The following is a 24381-nucleotide window of genomic DNA, read 5'->3' as shown; positions in this document are numbered from 1 at the left end:
TGGCCCCCAGTGATGGGATTACAGGTGTAAGCCACTGCACCTGGTCCCAGGCCTTTTTTCTAATTCTAGGAAAGTTTTACAGAGAGCTCTCAACAGCACGGAGGAACACAGGAAGTCTGTGCCAATGAAGCAGTCACAGTCTGTACAATTCACCAGACTGGAGACCTGGAAGCCACAGAACACAGTCGGTGGGAACAGCCATTTTCCCAGACTCCATCAGCCTTGAAAACCCAGGCAATCTCCTTTGCATCACTAGGTGGCGATCCTGCCTCATTAATGAGAATTACTTTCAAAAAAAACTGCCAGAAATTTGATGAATGAGGTCTTCTAGGTGCCTGGAGCCCCCACTTCCAGCTGAGGCAACTGGTTAATCCAGGAGTTAGGGATTACACACCTCCTCACAGGGCACACGAGACCTGCATGCCCACTGTGCTAGTACGGGCTGCTCACTCCAGCTGTGAGAGCTGATAGAACTTTCAGGAATTTTATGAGCCTGTTGTCAAACATGGCCATTATTAAAAATCAAATCATTGACGACAAAGAAACATTAAAGCACAGGCAATAAATGCTCATCACTTCTCCCTACTTCTCACCGCAACCTCCACCTCCCTGGTTCACGCGTTTATCCTGCCTCAGCCTCCTGAGTAGTTGGGATTACAAGCATGTGCCAACAAGCCTGGCTAATTTTCTTTTCGTATTTTTATTAGAGTCGGGGTTTCACCATGTTGGCCAGTGTGATCTCAAACTCCTGGCCTCAATTTATCCACCCGCCTTGGCCTCCCAAAGTGCTGGGATTACAGGCATGAGCCACCGCACCCGGCCTACTTATTTTCCTTCTGTCTACACATTTGAAGTTATTAAAGTCTATTGCTGATGCACGGCAGAAATACACAATGGTGTGAGACTTTCACCTTTTCCAAACTCTGCACCCAGTAGTAGTCACACCGGTAGCTTCACACTGGCCACAGGGAGAGTATTTTACCGCAGAAACTGGTGAATGTTACAGCGCAGGCCTTTCCCTCCCGAGTGCCCACTGTGGAGCAGCACACCACCATCCTGCCCTCCTCATGCTGCCCTCCTCATGCTGCCCTCACGACAGCACAGGCTCACTGTTGTCTACAAATGCCTTGCCTACTTTTGTTTGGTTATTTGCTTATTGCTATTATTTTTAGAGACAAGGTCTTGCTATGATGCCCAGGCTGGGGTACAGTGACATGATCATATCTCACTGCCATCTTGAACCCCTGGACTTGAGCCATCCTCCTGCCTTAGCCATGTGAGTGCCGGGACTTCAGCCATGTGCCACCATTTGTTTCATAATGGCTGTGTAGAATTTAGATACTGTTGGTAGTTCTGGTACTTTGTGACACAGTATTTGCATTTCTAATAAACATCACAATTGAAAATTGTGTTACAAAAACATTTCATTGAGATAATTTTTGTTTTTTGAGACGGAGCCTCACTCTATCACCTGGCTGGAGTGGCATGGAATAACCTTGGCTCACCGCAGCCTCTGCCTCCCAGGTTTAAGTGATTCTCCTGCCTCAGCCTCCCAAGTAGCTGGGATTACAGGCACCCGCCACCATGCCCTGCTAATTTTTGTATTTTTAGTAGAAACAGTTTCACCATGTTGGCCAGGCTGGTCTCAAACTCCTGGCCTCCAGTGATCCTCCTGCCTCAGCCTCCCAAAGTGCTGGGATTAACAGTGTGAGTCACTGCACTTGGCTAGACAATTGGGAGTTGCAGCAAGATTTCAGACTCACAATAAGGTTTTTTTCCTTTTGACGTTTCAATAATAAATGCTCCTTATATAGATAATATATACATATGTTAGTATGTGGTTATAAAACTATACATCACTGAGCAAATCCAGTGTTTCATTATACCTAATTTTTGTACAATGCGATTTAGTTTTCCTATTACTACTTGACCCATCATTTATTTCAGGGTAATTTGTACACATTATGTGTCTATTACCAATGAACATAAATACATGAAAAAGCTGAGCTACAGCAAATTCATTTTGCAACAGGTTCTTTTTTCTGAGTGGGGCAATCACATTATAACCCAGAAGCAAGTAACACTTCCTGATGAGTTAAGCACACTACCTCCGGTTGGCTTTGTGAAAACCTGCACTGCAAAGTAAGTCCTGTATTAGTGACCAGAGAAGACCAAGTGATATATTTGCCCCAAGACGTTAGGATGTCAACTGACATTTGAGCCCTCATAGATGACTGCTGAATTTCACAAGATGCCAAAAGCCTACAAGAAAACAAAACCCCCAGTGACATCAAAATTCTTTAAACTGAGGGCTAGTTAATTCCCTCTGCCTGGCAATGTCCATCCCTTTCCGTGGGATGTGCATTGTTATGATGACTGCAGCGGAGATGTTTAGTTAGAAAGAGACTGTGGAGGCCGGGCACGGTGCTCACGCCTGTAATCCCAGCACTTTGGGAGGCTGAGGCAGGTGGATTCCTTGAGGCCAGGAGTATGAGACCAGCCTGACCAACACAGCAAAATCCCATCTCTATTGAAAATGAGCCAGGTGTGGTGATGATTCATGCCTATAATCCCAGTCACTCAGGAGGTTGAGGCACGAGAATCACTTGAACCTGGGAGGCAGAGGTTGAGCTGCAGTGAGCCAAGATTGTACCACTGCACTCCGGCCCTGGTGACAGAGTGAGACTCTGTCTCAAAGAAAAAGAGAGAGACTGTGGAATAGTGCAGAGCCAGAAGGAGTTTGTGACTTTTCTTCTTATTCAATTTGTCCAAATGAGCCTCTGGTGTCTAGTGACTGTTACCATTACTGCTGCAGAACTCTGTGTGCCACTGACGCTCTGTGCCTACGGAGGAGAGTCACAGCTGCCAAGGATGTGTGTGTGTTGGGGGCTGGCGTCTCCCTGCCTGGTCTCTTTGACTCGGCTTTCTTAGGCTGCCCATTCCCTGCATTAAAGCTGTCAATGCCTGAAGCATAGACCTTCGTGGAGTCCAGAGATCTGAGTTCTTGAGAATAAAGCCACTCGGTCAGGGAACGTCACCTTTCAATCCTGGTAGAGCACTAAAATTTCCTTGCAAGGCCGACCAATGAATAACAGTAATGAAACCAATACAAAAGACCTTTCAATTACACTGTGCTTTATAGCACACAAAGCTCTTATTTAACCTTCAAGAAAACTCTTGAGGACTGGGTTTTCAAAATTATTGTATTATTATTATCATCACTATTATACAGGTGAAGACACCAAGGAGTAGAAAGATTAAGTGACAAGCCTGGTATAGAAGGCACATGGCTCAGTAAATATTTGATGAATAAAAGAGAAAGGAATGAATAAACGAACCAGGGCTCACACCCCGCTCTTACAAGTGCAAATCCTGTGCTCTCTGCACTCTAAATGCTACCTTTTGCGAATTTCTCTGTAGCTCCCACACCTCCTGGTGGGCGTGCCTAGTCTATCCCAGGGGAAGCTGGGATTAAGCTTTCAAATATTGCCTCTTTGTTCTGCAGATGTGAAATTTATGTCTTGAAATTCCAAGAAGGAAAATAATGGCATTTTGTTTCACTGGCTCTTAAAAATATGCTGTGTTCCAAAAGGTTGAATCTATAAACATTACTGGAAAATGTGGAAATGGATGCCAGGAATTCCTCAGCACCATGTCTGCCTGGGCCAGGATATGGCTGCTGCTCCTGTAGATTATGGGTTGAGAAATATTGCTATTGGACACTTGATGGAAATTTTAAATCCCTTGAAAATATGACTCCATTGGGAGATCTTGACAAGAGACACACAGGCAGCATTTAAACTTTTCTATTGATCCTTCTTTTGTGGCATGCCCAGAAGCCCTACCACTGAGCACTTGCAAGATTTATCTGTTTTCCCAACTTCCAGCTGGAGGAATCTCTAGAGTATCTTGAAATTTCCTAAAGTTGTCCTCCCACAAAATGAACCACAGGATTTAAAAGGTCAACAGATGTTTCCAGTCTGAGTTTTAAGGCTTCCAATAATGAACTACAGGTAGATTATGTACATTTTGGTTACAGGAAGGAAAATTACAAAGCACACTGGATAGTGAGATCTGAGCAAAGGTGGATGCATGAACTGTTTATAGAATTCTTGCCTAGCCTCTTCTATTCCCTTGAGAATCAGGAATGATCTTAAACCTGAATTAGACTTTTCGAAAGCTACACTAATCGATGGCAAGATCCTGACTCCCACTGCAGATCTCGTAGTGCTTCTGGAGAATGATAGCAAGGGTAAAGAATCCAGTTGAGATGGTAATTAATTTAGTGAAATCTTCATGCTCTCTTCAACTGATTGAACCTAAAATAAAGTGATAAAGACTTGCCTGAATTAACCTGAGGTGCTAATTACATCATTTGATTGCATCCATATTACAGGATCCAAAAGAAATTACAAAAAAAAGTACACTGAGGGATGAGAGAGAGGAAGGAAAGATAAGTCCAGAATGTGCAAGCCAGGAAATAAAGACCATAGTAATTCTACTTCTATAGATTGGTAAACTCAAGGTGACTGTTTGTAACTTCGATGTATATAGGAATCTTCAAGTTTATGGAAAAAGTATAAACCTGGGATCCTGAAATTCCCTGCATGCTTCAGCAGCTGCCTGTGGAATAAATGCAATTCATGTTTTCTTGGCAAATAGGAGAAGCTATTAAATTTAGGTAACCATGAGGATCCGTAAAATGCCACACTCAAAGTCTCTGGCCACATTAGAAACTTTTAATTTTCACCTTTACGTGTTTTAGAAAATAAATACTAAGAAAATGCTCAACCCTTTGCCCAAGTTACGGTTTCTTAAGGAATGTTTGCACAGCAGATTTAAGGTTACAGAGAGGAAGGCTGGCTAAGACATAGTGTGCCTACTAATTGTGTTTTACATATAAGGAAATCTTACTGCCTGGTAGACAGGTGTGAAGGTGTCCTCTCTGTCTGGCCTCATGGCCAATCTCCAAGACAGCAACACGTGTACCCAGTCTTTAGGCCTGAAGGCGGCAAAAGGTGTGATAAGATTTAAATAGGGAACCACATGGCAGAGGGCTGGAAGGGAGCAGCCTCGGTTAAGACACAGTGTTCCTAAATTGCCTACTTTTGGCTGACAGATGCTCCCAGCTGGCCGATGTGCAAGTCTGCAACTTGCAAAGTAGGCTGGAAAGATGGTTTTGCTTGCCAAAACCAAAGCAAGTAGGCAGCTAGCAGACAGAGCTAAGAGATGTGGTGCATTTTGTTGACTGCTTTTAATACCCTGCCTACTTGGAGGCATCACACTGGGCCTAGGAGGGATTGTAACTTAGTTACGCTCACCCACCTGAAAGGTACAGGTCTGGGTTAGAGAGTGAAAATCCCGTGAGCCTAACAGCACTCTTGCAATTCACCTTCACATAAAGGCTTCCTTGGCTTTATCAATCAGACTATTGTGGTTTTCAAAATGTGGTCCCTGGATCAGAGTATCACCTGGGAACATGGCAGATATGCAAATTCTTAGGCCTTACTCCAGACCTACAGAGTCAGAAACTCACAGAGTGGGCCGGCAAGCTTTCCAGGTGATTCTACTGCATGCTAGAGTTTGAGAGCGTCTGGTTTAGACCAAACCAATCAGGTAAACCATGGTCATTAGCACTGTTGGGGTATAGCTACTTATCCAAGAGTGAGGGGAAGTGGAAGGGAAGAAGAGAGGGAGACACACACACACACACACACACACACACACACACACACGTACAGAGAGAGAGAAACAAGAGGTGGGGGGTCTATATAAGGGTAGCATTCACTCTACTGATGGCTGTCTGTGTGATAAAATTAAGGTGCTTTCAGCCACACACGGTGGCTCATGCCTGTAATCCCAGCACTTGGGAGGCAGGCGGATCATGAGGTCAAGAGATCGAGACCACCCTGGCCAACACGGTGAAACCCCATCTCTACTAAAAGTACAAAAAAAACTAGATGGTATGGTGGCACGCCCCTGTAGTCCTAGCTACTTGAGAGGCTGAAGCAGGAGAATCGCTTAAAGCCAGGAAGCAGAGATTGCAGTGAGCTGAGATCGCGCCACTGCACTCCAGCCTAGTGACAAGGCAAGACTCTGTCTCAAAAAAAAAAAAACCAAACCAAAAAACAACTAAGGTGCTTTCATATGTGTAGCCCAAATGAAGTGAGATAAGACTTGCCAGGGACAAAGGAACACTAAGTGAGAACACAGTAAAGTTCGTAAGAGGTTTGTGGTCTTCAGAAGAAAGCTGCCACGGCAGGACAAATGTCAAGTAATAGGACATAAAGGCGAATGGGGCCAGGCGCGGTGGCTCACGCCTATAATTCCTTTGGGATTTAGCAGAACTTTGGGAGGCTGGGGCGGGTGGATTACTTGAGGTCAGTTTGAGACCACCCTGGCCGACATGGTGTAACCTTGTCTCTACTAAAAATCTAAAAAATTAGCCGGGCATGGTGGTGCGTGCCTATAATCCCAGTTACTCGGGTGAGGCCAGAGAGTCACTTGAACCTGGGAGGAAGAGGCTGCAGTGAGCCGAGACTGCGCCACTGCACAGCAACCTGGGCAAGAGAGGGAGACCAACCAACCAACCAACCAGCACAAAGGTAGGCGGACGGCTGCCCACTCAGAGGAAGCAGCTGTTGTCTCTCTTCCTGCACGGGTCTATTTTGCATTCACACCTTCTGATCCTCATTTGAAACTTCTCCACTGTGCTAGAGACAGAAGAGAGTGGAAAACAGAAGTGGGCCTGAGAGAGAGGAGGAGAAGAGACAGCGGGTGGGAGCAGGCCATTACTGGCTTTAGCAGACAGAGCCACTCCACCACGGAGAGTCGTGCAGAGAAAGAAGATTCCTTACAAGTCTCTAGTTCAATCTCCATTAAGTGACGGGGTCCTTATCATCATCATCCTGTCATGGTCATCACCACCATCAAGCTAGAGTTCAGTGAGTAGACTCCTGAATGCCAAGTACCATGCTAGGTATTTTATGTGTATTATTTCTAGTCCTCCCAACAACCCTGCAAGCTTGATGGCATTACATCAGTGTTTGGACAAGGAAACTGAAGCTCAGAGAGGTAAGCAGCAGGTCCAGTGTTAGAGAGGCCTCCATCCCCACTGTTTCAACATTTAACAGCATTACTGCAAACATGCCTGCCTGGTGATCCCCATCCACTGGTGCCTGAGTGCTCCCAGGGACAAAGTACTCTTTACATGTGAGGGCAACTCATCTTTGGGTTGCTGTAATGTTCTTCCTTTTACTGGAGCCAAAATCTACCCCCTGGCAGAGTTCACTAGCTGGTCTTCAAGTTGGTCCTAATTCCATCCCTGTGACTCCACAGGACATGTCTTTACCCCCTTTTAAAACTGATAACTCTTCTAATACCTACACAGAGTTTCAGGATCTTCACTTCCTCCGGCTAAAAAGCCTGGGTTCTCTTCCCCACTCCTTGTTTATATTCTAGAAAGGCAGAGAGGCTCTCACTGTAAAGCCACAAAGACCCATATGCTTCAACAAACATTATATGCTGGGATGTTATTCTTTATGTTGCTGAAGACTCTTAGAGCTATTGTATTTCTGCAACTGCAGGCACAGACATAAATCAAAAGCTCCATTATTCCTCAGCCATGCAAGAAAGCACAAAGAGGTCACAGAGTAACTGTATCTGGGGCCCAGAGGGAACCCATCTTCTGATGTTTCCAAGATAAGCCCTCTCTGGAGAATGAAATGAGTTGTGTGCCATTAATGTTACTGTACCTTTAGAAATACCGACCACAGCCCCACAGCCTTGGGTTCCACCCCCACAGAATATAGCATTGAGGTGGAAAACTGAATTTTAGAATCCTATATTGACAGCCCAAAGGAATCCCTGAACCCTTGTTTTGAATGATGGAGATGGAGCTTGCCAGCCTCATCCACAGGATGTGAGACTCTTACCCTGCAGCTCCCTGGTCCGGGACCTTGAGGAAGTCCAGGCTCTCAGGCGTCTGTGACACTCGGTCAGAACCGGTAGACTGCTGCCGTGGCAAGGGCGGGCGGGCCATGGAAGTGTACAGGCTTTTCTGATTGGACCTCTGGCTTCCAGGAGCATGGGGTTGTGGCACAAACTGGTTTCTGATGACTCCGTTCTGATGGTATCCTGGAGAGAGGAAGACAGAAGGAAATGAGGCTTACATTTTTGGATCCTTTGCCAAAAGTCTCTCCATATTTTTTCCATGTACTAGTCAAGTGCAGCTTACTTAACTTCTGAGTCTGTTTCCCCATTTGAAAAAAATAGAAGGCATCACTGCTAACACATTGTGAGAATTAGAGCTGATGCACTGTTCCCCCGACTCCTGGGCTTTATTGAGGTGTAACTCACAAATAAAATTGTACGTATTTAACATGTAAAACAAAGTGTGGTAAACTTCCCGGGATGTGCCCAGAACACAGTGGACACTCAGCATGTGCTTGGTGATGACAGAATCCCCAGATTTCCTGGGATTCAAAGCCCACAGTAAGAAAAGGTAACCTTACAGCTGGCTGGGAGACACCTTCTTAGGCCTAAGAAAAATTATGAGGTTATGACTCGAGAGGGCTGGCAGGCAGTTGTTTAAACAGCTGGACATAAATTTTCAAGGGGTCAGTCTTGGGCATCCATGGCAAGGAGCATGCTGTGTAAGGCAGAGGGGGCGCTCCACACAGGCAAGGGAAATGTGGCCACCCAGTTGGATCAGTCTGTCTGAGCAAGCTGTCTCAGCTGAACACGGCTGTGTTAAAATCGCATTAGCCAATAAGTAATGGGATACAGTGACGTGCTCCAAACCATGCGTCTTGGCTGAATCAGCCATCAGCATACCATGCTATGTATCAAGAGGCCCTTATTCATTCTCCCACTGACAGATCCGAGCTGAGTGGAGAAAGATAGTAAGACTATTCAAGGCCCACTTTGGTGAACTCCACCCAAAAAACTCTTCCAACCAAATTAAGAGAACTCTTTGGTACCAATGGGATGATGATGCTTTTATAAGAAAGACTAGGGGTTCAGTTGTGGCTCTGCCTCTGACACCTACACTGATCATGAGCAAGAGAGCCGATCTTTGAGTGTCAGTTCTTCATGAAAGAACCACGAGGTTGGTCCAGAATCCGCTTGGTCGCTTCCAGCTCTGACATACATCTTTATTATTGCAGAAATAGGGTTTTTCCTGTCCGGTAATAATAAGTAGCATTCTTTCTTTGAACCACGGTTTTCTCGGAGCTTTCAAGAGGGTGGCTCTTCATCTAGCCATGTCTCCAGCAATTTCCTCCCACAGGCCACCAGACCAGATCAGAACTAGACATTTGGAGCAAACAGCTTCTCTTCATCTTAACTCGTCCTTCAGTCAGTGAGAGCCGAATGGACTCCCACAGGGTTGGGAGCGGGGGAACGGAGGGAGGGCAGAAGGATCCCTCTTGCTGCATAAGGTCCCAAGGAAAGGAGAGGGGCATCTTAAGAGTGTGACATGCCCTCGGGATGTCACATACCCAGTGATAAAAGTGGGGTCCCCACAGCGGCTGCCCCACATGCTGCTCGAGATCCCCTTGTCCACAATAAGGTCAGAAGTTAAGAGTAAGCATTTAGACACGTTCATGGCGGTTTGACAGATCTATTTCATGCTTGCTGAATCTTATGATAAGAAATTTTGGCTTATATATACTTTGAAAATTCCATTCTTCTACTAGTTCATTTTTATTATATCATACAAACATATGGTTTGTGATCGACTGGAAATTTTTTTTAACCCCCTCTAAAGCCCCTGGTCTTTCACCACAGGCAGTTTGAGAAGTGCTGGTCGAATGGATCCAGGTCCCATTGTCTCATTTTATTGACGAAGGAATTGTCACTTAGAGAGTTAGCGAGCCCTGCTCAAGGTCAGAAACTTTGTGGCCTCATTTGATCTGAGGCTACTTTAGCCAACCTAGCTGAGGCCAGCGAGCTTTCCAGGTGGACGTGGCCGGAATTCTCCACTGGAACCAGTACACTTGCAGTAATACGATACTACAGCACTGCTCTGAAGTTCCTTTGTGCTTGGATTTTCTTCAGGGAAAAGGAGGAGACAGGGCCAGGTCGAGGCAGGATGGGGACTCCAAAAAAAATGAGAATTAGTTTCTCACTGCTGGGTACCAGGGTCCATACCTTACCATGCAACTGTGAGATTCCAGAGACTAAAGAAGTGTCTTTTTAATTTTTTCTTCTGGAAATATGAAATGAAAGTTCCAGAAATGAACAATTCCTAAGGTTTAGGTTGTGTGCCATCCCACTCTGTCCCGTCAGGACACAAATCATCCCTTTGCCCAGCCTATCCGTGCTGCGTGTGCTACCCCTCATCAGTCACTAAGCAGCCATCTTGTTTTTCCTTTCTTTTCTTCTTTCTTTTTTTTGAGATGCAGTTTCACTCTTGTTGCCCAGGCTGGAGTGCGGTGGCACGATCACAGCTCACCGCAACCTCCGCCTCCCAGGTTCACGTGATTCTCCTGCCGCAGCCTCCTGAGTAGCTGGGATTACAGGCATGCACCACTATACCTGGCTTATTTTTTGTATTTTTAGTGGAGACGGGGTTTCTCCATGTTGGTCAGGCTGGTCTCAAACTCCCGGCCTCAGGTGATCCGCCCACTTTGGCCTCCCAAAGTGCTGGAATTGCAGGCATGCGCCACTGTGCCCCGCCTGTCTTGTTTTTCACAATGGCCCCAGGATGCTGGCGATTCGGATATGCCAAAGAGAACCCATTAAGTGCCTCCTTTAAGTGAAAGGGTGAAAGTTCTCAACCGAATAAGGAAAAAAACCTGTATACAGAGTAAGATCATAGTAAAAACATAAGATCATAGTAAAAACAAATCTTCTATCTGTAATATTGTGAAGCAGGAAAAAAATTCCTGCTAGTTTTGTGGAAATCTCAAACTGCAAAAGTATAGATGAGTTTTGGTAACATCTACATTTTCAAGCCCCCACTAGGGGTCTCGGAATGCATCCCCTGAGGATAAGGGGGACTACTGTAGTGGTATTTGGCCAGAGCTGGGTAGTGGTAGTGGGGTGAGACCTGACAAACTCCTATTTCCATAAAGCAGCATCCTATGTCTTAAAAGCTGACAAGTCTGATGGTCACGGACAAGGAACTCCTTTCTCTCTGTCAGAAGCCTTTCCTTAAGGGAGTAATATTTTGAGGTAATGAAATCCAGATTGTGAACTCAGCCGCAGTTCAGGCTCACTGACTCCTACTTTCCTGAATTTGGAGGTCTCAAGTAGGGCTGCTGTGTTATACATCCGGCACTGAAATGGTCCATGCCTGGTTAATATGTGTGCATTGATTTGCTAATGGGTTTCTTCCCAAACATAATTTATAGGTTATGGGTCCAGATTTAGTGGTCTGAGACTATGGCACATGGCTGGCTTACCTGGGGGAGGAGGGGCAGCTCTCATAGGGTAGTTGGCATTTTGAGTCCCACTGGAATAACCCCTATTTTGGGTAGTGTTCCTTCTGGTAGGACCTGAAATAAACAAGCAAGACAAAGTTAAAATCAGTGCTACTGGTTGGTTTTATGGCTCCTCGTGGTTCTTTGCATATGCAAAATTTTTGAGAGACTTAGAATCCAGTTCTCAGGTGGCTCTGCAGGAGAACAGGTGCAGCAGAGAAGGGGCAGTGAGGGAAGGATGCAACGGTAGCTATACGGTGGGAGGGGCCGGAGGACAGGTTCACAGAGGTACAGTTTTGAAATGTTAGAGACAGTGGCTTTTAAAGAAGGACTGATAATCTTACAGAGGTGTTCTATTTTTGCAGACTTTTAAAAAAGACAGATGGAACATTTTAACATTTGCATTCATGTTCTAAACACCACTTATTATAAAGATATGATTGCATTTATTGGTACTGCATTAATATGTTAGAGAACATGCTAAGGTATACCTTAGCAGATGGATTTCAGAAACAGCTATTTAATTAATTAATTAACTAACTAATTATTGAGACAATTTCGCTCCTGTTGTCCAGGCTGGAGTGCAATGGCATGATCTCGGCTCACTGCAACCTCCGCCTCCTGGGTTCAAGCAATTTTCCTGACTCAGCCTCTCAAGTAGCTGGGACTACAGGCATATGCCACCATGCCTGGCTAGCTTTTTGTATGTAGTAGAGATGGGGTTTCACCATGTTCGTCAGGCTGGTCTTGAACTCCTGACCTCAGGTGGTCCACCTACCTTGGCCTCCCAAAGTGCTGCAATTATAGGTGTGAGCCACTGCGTCCAGCCTAGAAACAGTTATTTTATATATGGCATCTTCATGTGTGTGATTGCACACAGGCTAAATTTTAGAACAATATCACAGTGTATGCATACACAGTATATGATTATTCTATGCTAGGTATTATAAACATAAGTTTATAAATATCAATTATAAATACAGAAAGAATCAAAGGCCAGGGAAGGAGTTAGAGTGGGGTTTGAGGTAGGGCATGTACGTATGAGTGTGTGTGGTGTTTTATTTTCTTCTTCTTCTTTTTTAAATGAGACAGGGTCTCGCTCTGTCAGAGAGAGAGAGAGTGAGAGTGAGAGAGAGAGTGAGTGAGTGTGTGTGGTTTTCTTTTTCTTCTTTTTTTAAAATGAGACAGGGTCTTGCTCTGTCGCCCAGGCTGGAATGCAGTGGCATGATCATGATTTACAGCAGCCTTGACCTCCCAGGCTCAGCCATCCTCCCACCTCAGCCTCCTGAGCGTCTGGGACTACAAGCGTGCACCACCATGCCTGGCTAATTTTTGTATATTTCTTTTTCTCTGTGGAGACAGGGTTTTGCCATGTTACTCAGGCTGGTCTAGAACTCCTGGGCTCAAGCGATCGTCCGGCCTTGGCCTCCCAAAGTGCCATGAGTCCAGGTGTGAGCTACTGTGCCTGGCCCAATTTCTTTAAAGCCGGCATAGAGGATGATGTTTGTATTGTGGACAAGATCTGACTGGAAAGGGCAGGGAAACTTGAAGCTAATAAACTTTGATTTAAGTACAATATTGTCATGCCAGGTGTACTGATATGTAAGTACTATATACCTCAGAAAGTTTTAACCTGCTCATTTTCCTTGCTGTTGCTTTAGTTTGAAATGTTCCATTCTGAAGAAAGCCTGAGCCCTAGGAAGCAGAAGGTGTACTGATTCTCAGCCCCCACATCTGTGCACGTGTTTTCAGCATTTGCTTAAGACGCTCGGAGAGTGGCGGCCGTTCTGCCCACGGCGCCCGTGGGGCACTTACGGGAGTTCTTGGGCAGTCCAGGTCCAATGCTGACCTGCAGCACTTTGTTACTGGGTTTGAGAACAGCCAGGTCCCCAAAGCCTTGGTGGAACTGCACTTGCCGGGAGCCCGCCGCACTCCAGGGACCCCAGTTCTCCTTTTTCAACTTCAGTTCAAGCCTGCAAAAAGCACATTGGAGTTAACACGTTGAATGAAGCAGTGAGAATGGTGCTCAGAGATCTCACCAGAGAGTTCTGCTGGAAAAGTGTAAACATGAGGCAAGACCAGACAATCTCCACCAGGTTCAGGACCCTGAGGATGTGCACCGCATCTATGGGGTGGCACTGTCGCTGTGTGACACTGAGCCAGAAGCAGGAGGATCTGGGGCCCCGTACCATGAGACACCAGGTGGTGAGAGAGGCACCTCACTAATGTGCCAATGCCACTCTGTCAGGTGGTCTCCAGGGCGTCTGCTGAGGCAACAGAGAAGGACAATTTCGAGGTCACACTGCAGTGCTGTCATTGTGCTTCCAGCTGTTGGCCCTGGTTCTGTGCTTGTGTCACGCAGCGACAGCTGGAAGGACTGAGAGATGCCAGACACAAGCCAGCTTGAAGACTCCTTAGCACAGAACCTGGCTTCATTTAGTCCAGTGCTATTCTTCTCCCATCACATACTAGCAACCAAAATCCAAATAGAAGGCAGGATTTACCCACAATTCCCAAACTCCCCAGCCAGTTCTCAAGCTTCCGTATTGCCTAAATGCCTGCATCATGTGATCTTTATTTTGCTTTTTTAAACTCATATTTTCTCATGTCATAAGAAGGAAAAAGCCTAATTTTAAGTTGTTGCCTATTAAAAGTTTCCCTCATCATCATATTAAGGCTTTGTCTTGGCCTCATTCTTGTAGCTGGGAAGAGATGGAGGACATTCGCATTTTATAGATGAGGAAATTTAAAAAGCAAAGTTAAATAACTTTGTTTCTGTTTTCAGACAGGGTCTTGCTGTGTTGCACAGGATGGAGTGCAGTGGCGTGATCTCGGCTCACTGCAACCTCTGCCTCCTGGGTTCAAGTATCCTCCCATCTGAGACTTCCGAGCGGCTGGGACTACAGGTGTGCGCCACTGTACCCAGTTAATTCTTAAAAAATTTTTGTAGAGATGGGGTCTCACTATTATTGCCCAGGCTAGGTAAATAACTCTTACTCAGCAAGTAGGAGGTTAGAAGGTCAACAGCATGCCAGTACCTTGTCCATTAGACCACGCTGCCAAAAGAAATGAAAATGAGGCTGGGTGTGGTGGCTGACACCTGTGATCCCAGGACTTTGGGAGGCTGAGGCGTGTGGATTACTTGAGGTTGGGAGTTCAAGACCAGCCTGGCCAACATGGTGAAACCCCGTCTCTACTAAAAATACAAAAAAATTAGCTGGGCATGGTGGCAGGTGCCTGTAATCCCAGCTACTCGGGAGGCTAAGGCAGGAGAATTACTTGAACCTGAGAGGCAGAAGTTGCAGTGAGCTGAGATCACGCCACTGCACTCCAGCCTGGGCAACAGAACAATCTTAAAAAAAAAAAAAAAAAAGAAGAAAAGAAAAAGAAAGGAAGGTGAGCCACTACACAATATGTTGGCCACCCACAGTCCTCAAGCCCCTAGAGGCCCTACCAATAGGTTTTATTATGCATTGCTTTGGGGAATTCAAGCCCCCACATCTGTCACTTTCATCTCCTTCCAGGCTGATTCTACTCCTGCTGCTCTACTAAATAAACCGCCTCCCCCCTTTTTTGGTGATGCATAAAAATCTGCCTATCTCTGCCTCATGTAGGTGTTTTTTGTCTAAATGATAAAATATACTAGTCTATGAAGTCATTACTTCACAGAAATGCAAAAGTAACCTTTTCAAAGTCTGTGACTACCATCCAGACTGTCTTCTGCAGGTTCTAAGATTCCACTGGGGCCAGCCAGACCCTGCTCTCTTCCTCGCAGGCCTCCCCCAGCCCCATCCTGAATCCCAGAGGTGTGATCAAGGCCCCTTTTAAGTTGTACGCAGAAGTCTGGGCCCCAGATCTGGACTTACGTATTGCTGAATTTCAGAGGTAGTTGCTTCTGGGTTTTTTCCTCATAACGCTTTGCTAAGAGGCTTAAGAATTCAGTTTTGAAGACAGATTCAAGCAAACTGTCATATTCTTGTTCATGGAGAATAAAAATGTCATCCTGCATAGTACTGTAAAGAGATAGGACAAACACACTTGGTGAAAGCTGTGCTTCTGTTTACCCTATTGCTTTTTTCCTTCCATTTTAAAAATCCTTCAAGACAGTGCTAAGTTTCTACAGTCTTTCTTTCTATAATTAATAATCTTTAAAACAAAAACCAACAATGAATCACATAATGAGATTGCTGAAATCTGCTTTCAAAGGAAGTTTATAGCCCGACAAAAGCATAATCAAAGTATTTCTTCTGCATGATTTTTAAAATCAGGATCTTAAGGACCATTTAGTCCGTAATTTAAAAAAAATCCATTTTAAAATCCAACTTATGTTTTTAAGATCATAAAAATCCAGAAAGTTATGAATATAATGTGGCTGAAAAGGAGTAACTCTACATTTAAGTTCCAACTTAGTATAATTTATGATATAGTTGTAGTTACTGTAATAAATTTGAAGTTGAAGAATTATAAGCTCTGTTATCAAGAGGGAAGTCAACGTCCTGGATTTCAAGGTACTTATTAAGAACCTTCTGGCAAACAGTGCTGTGCAGACACTGTAAGCCAGGTGCTATTAGAACGTACAGACACATCCAAGTTCAGAGATGTAAAGGCCAGATGGACAAACAGCTAACAAGCAAAAATCATCACATTCAAGCTAATGAATTTTGTCGGACAAGGAAAGAACACACCTTTGTGGGAACTGCATGTTTGGACAGGGTGCGATTGTGGAGGAATTTATTCCTGTAGGGGAGCAGGTGTTAAGAACTATAGGGGGATGGCAGAGAGACGCTAGGTACACCCAGCTCCACGGAAATGCTTGGTGGTCAGGGGAGGTTGACGAGACACAGTTCCATCTTCAGGCCTGGCTGGGCTTGGTGGAAAGTGACAACATGTATGTAATTGAGAATTTGTATTCTCTAGCTGTTAGACTGATCACTCAGATGAATGGGCCCACCACCCCAAAGGCTATAATGTAAATTCAGTATCGCCAAGTACCACTGCCAAATACCAAAGACAAACCTTTGAAGAATGACATTTCATTAGGGATTGCAAGCATCTTCGCAGACACTGGACACAAATTAGGCAAACCTGCTTCAATGAATCGACCATGGTAACATTGTAGTCTCTCCAAGTGCCACATACATGGTTCTTTCAATACCCAGAGCCCTGCAGCATTGCTCAGGAGCTCCGCTCTGCTCTCAGAGCTCCTGGTATCACCACACCAGTGGGATTACTGGGGCTGTGACAAAGTCAGATGATGAGGCAAGGGGACCACATGGAGGACTGAGCTGTAGACAGTCTTCAAGACCCAGGATCCTCCTTCCATGTAAAATCTGACCCATTTAAAAGGAAACTCCTGTGGTACCCCTGTTCAGCCCCATTCATAGGTCAAGGTAGGGGGCGGGCCCTTCTTGGGATCACAGGGCTCCCTTGGGCAGAGAATCTTGGTGGACTAGCCCAGGCTTGTCAGGAACCTTCTCTCTGGGCTGAAAGAGGGAGCAAGTGACCTGGAGCTGATGGAGCCAGTAGCTGTAGCCATAGCCTCTACCTTGGTCTGATGCTGAAACTTATTCACCAATGTGCTAACATTAAGAAGTGTGGCCTTAAGGAGGTGATTAAGTTATAAGGAAGAGGTCCTCATGAATTGGATTAGTGACCTTATAGAAGAGTCATGAGGAGTGGTTTGATCTTTCTGTCCTTCTCCCATGTACACCATATGTGACAAAGAGAGTGGGCCCTCACCAGACACCAGATCTGCCTGCACCTTGATCTTGGAATTCCCGCTCGCTAGAATTGTAAAAATTGAATTCTTACGGTTTACAAATTACCCACTTTCAGTCCTCCTACAGGAAAGGATCTTGGTAATCCACAGGAGAAAAAGAGGTTGAAGGAAGGACCACAGCATAAGTAGATGGAAAGGCGGAGAATGGCAGCATGCACAAACCATGGTGGGGCTGTGAGGGTGAATGGAGTTCACTGGAAGCCAGAGGCCAGCGTCCGGGAGAGGAGCTCGGCCCTTCCACGGCCAGCTTACTGAAGAGCAGCCAAAGAGTTTCTCTTGGATGTGAAGTCAGAATACTTTACAGTGTTTTTTGGACAAATAATGGCCACTTGGGTGGAGCACCCGATCATTATCATTACCTCAGATGTTTGTTTTCAGACCCCCCACATCACAGCCATGCTTCTTGCCCACTCCTGTGATAGATGGGATCAAGGATAAACCCTGACAACCAGTGGTTTAAACAACACGCAGTTTTCATCTCCTTCACTCCGCAGCACATGCAAAGGCAATTCAGGGCCAACATGCCAGTTCTACAGTCCTGGGGACAGACACCTCCTCCTTCCTTTAAAGGCACAGCTAGCAATCCAAAACTCCAAAAAGCATTTCTGAAAAGCTGCTCAAAAGAGCTCTTCCACGTCATTTTGAATTAATAAAGTCTAAGCCTCCTAGCACCCTAGCCCAGGTGTAAGAACACGGCTGAATTAGGTAGAGTGCATGCAACAGACCAGAGTAAAACAAGAAGCTCCACTTTTCGGCCTTTGGGGTGAGGAATGAAACTCCTTCCTGTTTTGGTTGCTTGCTCAAAGCTCTCTTTGGCATGTCTGGCCATGCCTGGTTGCCTGGCTGAACTTTGGCAGGATGGTGATTATTCAACGGGGCTAAATGAGCTCAACCTAAGTCACCTTGAGTGGTTTAATGTGCTTAGATTTGTTAGCACTTTCATTACCATCAACAAAAAAAAAAACAAGCAGGCCCGAACTTCAAGGTCAATTATCAGCATGAATCTGGAAATGAGAAGAGATGTGTTTGGACACTTTGACTTTATCCATCAAATCCAAAATCCCCTCCCTTCCGTGATCCAGGCAGGGTTTCAGCTCATTCTACTCTCCCTCAGCCCATGCTCCTGGACCTGAAAACAAAGCTTTTGTTTATTGATTCTAAAAAGTCAGACTTATCTTTGGACGTCACCCCTGACTTATTCCTACGTTCAGGCTGCAATTCCTTACAGATGTTTGATGCCGTACCCTGTGTTGACAGATCTCTTCCTAGTCTCTGGTTTGGAACTAGAGACTAGGAAGAGATCTTGTTTTTTCTTCCTCCGTCTTTGTGGCTTACTGTTGTATTGCTGACAACACTAGAAAATCTTGTTTTACTCTTAACTGGTATTTCTTCACAGAAATGTTAGTTGCAAAACACTAAGGAAAGTCCTAAAGGAGTTTAAAAAAAAAAAAAAAAAAAGCTGAAAAGGCAATTTCCAAGGATAGCCCTGCCTATATTTAAGCTTTTATAAGTCTTTCCTGATTACGAAATAGATGCTGCTTTTAGTAAACTGGAAGATACGGAGGCGAATCAAGGAGAAAATAAACCTTGCCCAGAATTCTACCACTCAGAGAAACCAGTGGCACCAGTTTCAGAACCCTCTTCTCTGAGAAAGCCAGGACGCAGGTGCAGGCTTCAGCACTGATGTGTCCAACTCAAAGAAGCTTCCCCTGACCCGCAGGTGCAAAGACCCTCTCTCCTCTGTCTTAGGAATATCCTTTCAATCACACTGGGAACACTTGTAGTAAGGCACATGTTTACTCAGCTGTCTGTTCCGCCTTCCAGAATGAGAGGAGCTTCCTGAGGCAGTGACTGTGCCTCATCCACCTTTGAACACCAGGGCTCAGCACCAGGTAGGTGCTGACAACTTCCAGGTTCCTGATGCTTACAGGCCATAGCAAGACAAGATGTCAGTAATGCCCAGGTCAGCGGAACAGGCAGTGAGTGAAGTGGGCTGTTGTGACTGCCTGAAAGTTTCGGGGATTTAGGCAAGGACACATTCTGGGCAAGAATGTTGTGGCCAGAGAGCTGGAGCCTCTGTCTAAAGCACTCTCTTAACGGCTTGTTTTTCCAATTGGAGATAAGTACTGGAAAATCTATTGACCCAGATAGGCAGCCACACAACTTGTGGTCTCATCCTTCTGGTGGTCAGCTACCAGATGAGAAGAAACATGAGAAGCCTCATCAGAGAGCCCCAAGTAAGAGCTTCCATTGCACAGAACTCAATACCTACAATAGCAAAGCCAAGAACGTGGGCCATTACACCTGTGGTCACCCTTCCTGCAACTGAGTTTTTCAAATAAGAAGGGGACCGGGTCAGGACTTGAACAAGCAGCAGCTCTGGGAGGATTCTTCAAAAACCCATGCCTGGCCTTCTGCCAGCAGCCACCAGAAGCCTCAGAAATCCTGTCTCGCCGGGCGCGGTGGCTCAAGCCTGTAATCCCAGCACTTTGGGAGGCCAAGATGGGTGGATCACGAGGTCAAGAGATCGAGACCATCCTGGTCAACATGGTGAAACCCCGTCTCTACTAAAAATACAAAAAAAAAATTAGCTGGGCATGGTGGCGCGTGCCTGTAATCCCAGCTACTCAGGAGGCTGAGGCAGGAGAACTGCCTGAACCCAGGAGGCGGAGGTTGCGGTGAGCCGAGATCGCGCCATTGCACTCCAGCCTGGGCAAAAAGAGTGAAACCCCGTCTCAAAAAAAAAAAAAAAAAAAAGAAGAAATCCTGTCTCAACTCTGTATTGGTGTGTTACCTCCTGACATTCTTCCCAAGTCTCCAATGAAGGCAGAAATGTAGGCATCAGTGTTTCACTTTAATGTATGCTTACTTGAGACAGACAGAGTCTCGCTCTGTTGCCTAGGCTGGAGTGCAGTGGTGTGATCTCGGCTCACTGCAACCTCCGCCCCTGTCTTAAGAGATCCTCCTGCCTCAGCCTCCTAAGTAGCTGGAATTGGAGGTGCGCACCACTGTGCCCAGCTAATTTTTTTGTATTTTTAGTAGAGAGGGGGTTTCCCCATGTTAGCCAAGCTGGTCTTGAACTCCTGACCTCAAGTGATCTGCCTCCCTTGGCTTCCCAAAGTGCTGGCATTACAGGTGTGAGCCACCACATCCAGCCTAATTTTTACTTAAATAAGGATTTTTCCTGATCAAATTATCCTGGAGTCTCTTTGACAAACTCTAGTCTAAGTATCTCTCTGACCTATTGGCCCTATTACTACCTGTTGTGATCCTATTTTTTCTTGTAAATGAAAACTTCAAAAAAAAATTTTAACCATAATTCAGCAAGACATATATCAGTATGCTTAGAAAACATAAAAACTTCTAAAAATTTAATGTCTACTGGAGAATTAGAAAAATATTTTGTTATGGAAAATTCTAAATTGTAAAAAAGCAGGATAGTAGTGCTGGGTGTGGTGGTTCATGCCTATAATCCTAGCACTTTGGGAGGCTGAGGCGGGTGGATCCCATGAGCCCAGGAGTTGGAGACCAGCCTGGGTAATATGGCAAAACCCTGTCTTTACAAAAAATACAAAATGTAGCAGGGAGTGGTGGAGCATGCCTGTAGCTACTTGGAAGGCTAAAACGGGAAGATCACTTGAACCTGCAAGTCAAGGCTGCAGTGAGCCGAGATTGCGCCATTGCACTCTGGCCAGGGTGGCAAAGTGAGACCTGACTCAAAAAAAAAAAAAAAAAAAAAAAAAAAAAGTAGTGTAGCATGAACCACCACATGTCAGCAGATTTCAGTCATCAATCCACGGATAATCACAGTGATCTACAGTCTCACTCTCCTTGCTTCCACTTTAAAGTAACTTCCAGGTTATTTTAAACCAAAGTAAAAAATAGGCTATTTTTTTATTTGAGACAGGGTTTTACGCTGTTGCCCAGGCTGGAGTGCAGTGGTGTGATCATAACTCACTGCAGCCTTGACCTCTTGGGCTCAAGCAATCCTCCCACCTCAGCTCCCTGAGTAGCCAGGATCATGGGCACACACCACCACTCCTGGCTAATTTTTACATTTTTTGTAGAGACGGAGTCTTACTATGTCGTCCAGGCAGGTCCCAAACATCCTGGGATCAAGTGATCCTCCTGCCTTGGTCTCCCGAAGTGCTGGGATTACAGGCATGGGCTGCTGTGCTGAGCCTTTATTTTATCCTCAAATGTCTCAGTATATATCATTATATGATAAAGTCTGTATATAAAATTAATCACAAAACCATTATCTCACCTACAGAAGTAAACAATAAATTCTTCACACCAAATATTTAGTCATGCTCACATTTCCCTTCTTGTCTCATAATTGTTACTAAATGGACGGTTTGAATGGGGAGCTGAGGCCCACTGTGCATTGCCATTAGTTATGAGTTAGAGATGGGCTAAGACCAAGCTTATGGGATCCTTGATAAATCGTTAACTAGGAGGCCATATGGTGCTGTCATTCCAGCCAATAGTCAACTGGTCAATCTCAGAAACTTTTAGGCTAAGTACCTCATTTACTACATCTTAAAAACACATACAGATGTTGCGGCTTTTTTCCCGAAGTACGAGACAACTGTTAAAATCTTTCTCTGTGCCAGTACTGAAGTATTTTGAGAACACACATGCACGTTCAGTAGTCTGGTCCCAGAATTAATTTCCACTCTGGGTTCGACTCTGCACACATATCACCCTCTGGTTGCTTTCCTAACTTGGTCCTGATTACTGGCCTAACTCAAGTATAAAGAAATGAGGGAACACTATTATTCATGTTGGCAAGTGTGAGGTTCAGTGACTGCAATATGCAGACATCACAAGTTCAAATGACTCACACTTATTTTTCCCTTAGACTCAGAGAAACTTTTAGGCTAAGTACCTCATTTTATATCCTTTAAAAAGGAAAAGCCGCAAGAAAGCAACCATCCAGGTGATGAATACCAAAGAGGAAGAAGAAAAAGAAGCTAGTGTTACCAGGAGACATTTTATCTCCAGAGGCTGTAAAAGAAGACAAAAAACAAACAAAAAACAATAAAAGGAAGAAATCTGAGTGTGAACAGTTCCCTAAGCCCCTGTTCGACAACGCCCTCAAGGAATTATCAGTGAGACAGTAAGCGGCAAAGTGCCTGATACAAGTGTAACTCAAGGCTGGGTGCGGGGGCTCATGCTGTCATCACAGCACTTGGGGAGGCTGAACCAGGTGGATTGCTTGAGGTCAGGAGTTCGACACCAGTCTGGCCAACATGGCAAAACCCCGTCTCTACTAAAAATATAAAAATTAGGCAGGTATGGTGGCACACACTTGCAATAGCAGCTACTTAGGAGTCTGAGGCAGGAGAATCACTTGAACCCGGGAGGCGGCGGTTGCAGTGAGCCGAGACTGCACCACTGCACTCCAGCCTGGGCAACAGAGCAAGACTCTGTCTCAAAAAACAAAACAAAAATCCCACACAAATGTAGCTCAATTAGGATGACTTATGGTCCCAGTCATGAGCACTCCCCTAGGGGTCTGAGGAACTGAAACAGACCTGGGCAATAATGGAAAGAGCGATAGTCACTCTCAGCACGGCGACTACACATGCCCTAGAGCTGTGAATTCCTGACTTTCACCTACAGTGCCTGCCAAGCAGGTTTTGGCCAACCTGGCTTAGTCCAGCCATGGCAGTTCCCCATGCAGTGACAAAGAAGGATCTTCCTGTTGGGTTCCCAGGGCAGCCTCAGGGCCTGGCTAGCCAGGAAGAGTGTGGCCAGCAGGCACTTCCCCGCTCAGGTTGGGACCCAGCCAGTGAGCTCAATGTTCAGGAAGACCATCCGAAAACCAGTCAATACGTAGAGCTTTAGTAAAAACAAAAACAAACCCAATGGGGGCCAGGTGCGGTGGCTCACGCCTGTAATCCCAGCACTTTGGGAGGCCGAGGCAGGTGGATCACTAGGTCAGAAGTTCAAGACCAGCCTGGCCAAGATGGTGAAACCCTGTCTCTCAAAAAAATAAAAAAAAATTAAAAAAAAAAAAAAACCAATGGGCTGGGTGCAGTGGCTCACGCCAGTAATCCCAGCACTTTGGGAGACCAAGGCGGGAGGATCACCTGAGGTCAGGAGCTTGAAACCAGCCTCGTTAACATGGTGAAACCCCATTTCTACTGAACATACAAAAAATTAGCCTGGCATGGTGGCGCATGTCTGTAATCCCAGCTCCTAAGGAGGCTGAGGCAGGAGAATGGCTTGAACCCAGGAGGTACAGGTTGCAGCGAGCAGAGATCGCACCATTGCACTCCAGCTTGGGCAACAAGAGTGAAACTCCGTCTCAAAATAACCAAAACCAAACCAAACCAAACCCAAAAAACCACTGGCCTTGAGACCTGCCTGAGGGTGGGGGTTGCAAAGGGGACACTGTGGACTCACGTGATTAGCAACTTTACCACATCCTGAGTTGGCATGTTTTAAACACTTAACTTCACTGCACCGCCTGGCCCTTTATCCAGGGAAATTAGGAACAGATAGAATCAGAAACCACAGAGACACAGGCAAGAATGGACTCAGCTGGAAATCTGCTTTGGATTATCAGACTGGAGCTAGGATTTCCAGCTTGGTAGGTCAGATGCCTGAGTGCATAAAACCCCTGCTTTCCCCTAAGCGCAGCAGTTTTGTCTTCTGTGTGGAGTAAGAGCTTGAGAGGTGTCCCAGTTCCATGTTCACGTGAGAGCTGAACATCTCTGCTTTAATGCAAAGGCCCGAAGCTTTTCCTGACTAAAGAGTGTTAGCCTCAGAGGCCCAGGGACACAATTCTTGGAGGAAGCTACGGGGCTCAAGGAGGTCTTTCTTCCATTCTTAGTGTTCACAGATTGTGAGGACTTCCTCTATCAGTGGAACCTAGTCTAGAAATTCTTAGCATGGGAGGACTTTGGGAGGATTTCTACTCTAGGAGTTCTGACCATGGGAGGACTGCTACTCTAGGAGTTCTGAGCATGGGAGGACTTTGGGAGGACTCCTATTCTAGGAGTTCTTAGCATGGGAGGACTTTGGGGGGACTCCTATTCTAGGAGTTCTGAGCATGGGAGGACTTTGGGGGGACTCCTAGTCTAGGAGTTCTTAGCATGGGAGGACTTTGGGGGGACTCCTAGTCTAGGAGTTCTTAGCATGGGAGGACTTTGGGGGGACTCCTAG

The 24381-nt window shown here is 45.6% G+C and overlaps 1 protein-coding gene across 1 annotated transcript in view; it reads right to left on the bottom strand.

Annotated features, from left to right (window-relative positions):
- Positions 1-24381, bottom strand: part of MYO1E (myosin IE) — a 232332-nt gene that overhangs the window by 6899 nt on the left and 201052 nt on the right. Inside the window, exons 23-26 of the mRNA XM_032297293.1 lie at positions 15293-15439; positions 13242-13399; positions 11409-11501; positions 7935-8136 (exon numbers count right to left, since the gene is read on the bottom strand). Coding sequence (XP_032153184.1) covers positions 7935-8136; positions 11409-11501; positions 13242-13399; positions 15293-15439 — 600 coding nt within the window. The remainder of the gene's footprint in view (positions 1-7934; positions 8137-11408; positions 11502-13241; positions 13400-15292; positions 15440-24381) is intronic.

The sequence above is a fragment of the Sapajus apella genome, unplaced genomic scaffold (assembly GCF_009761245.1).
Source record: "Sapajus apella isolate SASKATOON/1434 unplaced genomic scaffold, GSC_monkey_1.0 scaffold37, whole genome shotgun sequence".
NCBI lineage: Eukaryota > Metazoa > Chordata > Mammalia > Primates > Cebidae > Sapajus > Sapajus apella.
The sequence above is the reverse complement of the archived record's forward strand: the minus strand, read 5'-3'. Positions and strand labels throughout refer to the sequence as shown.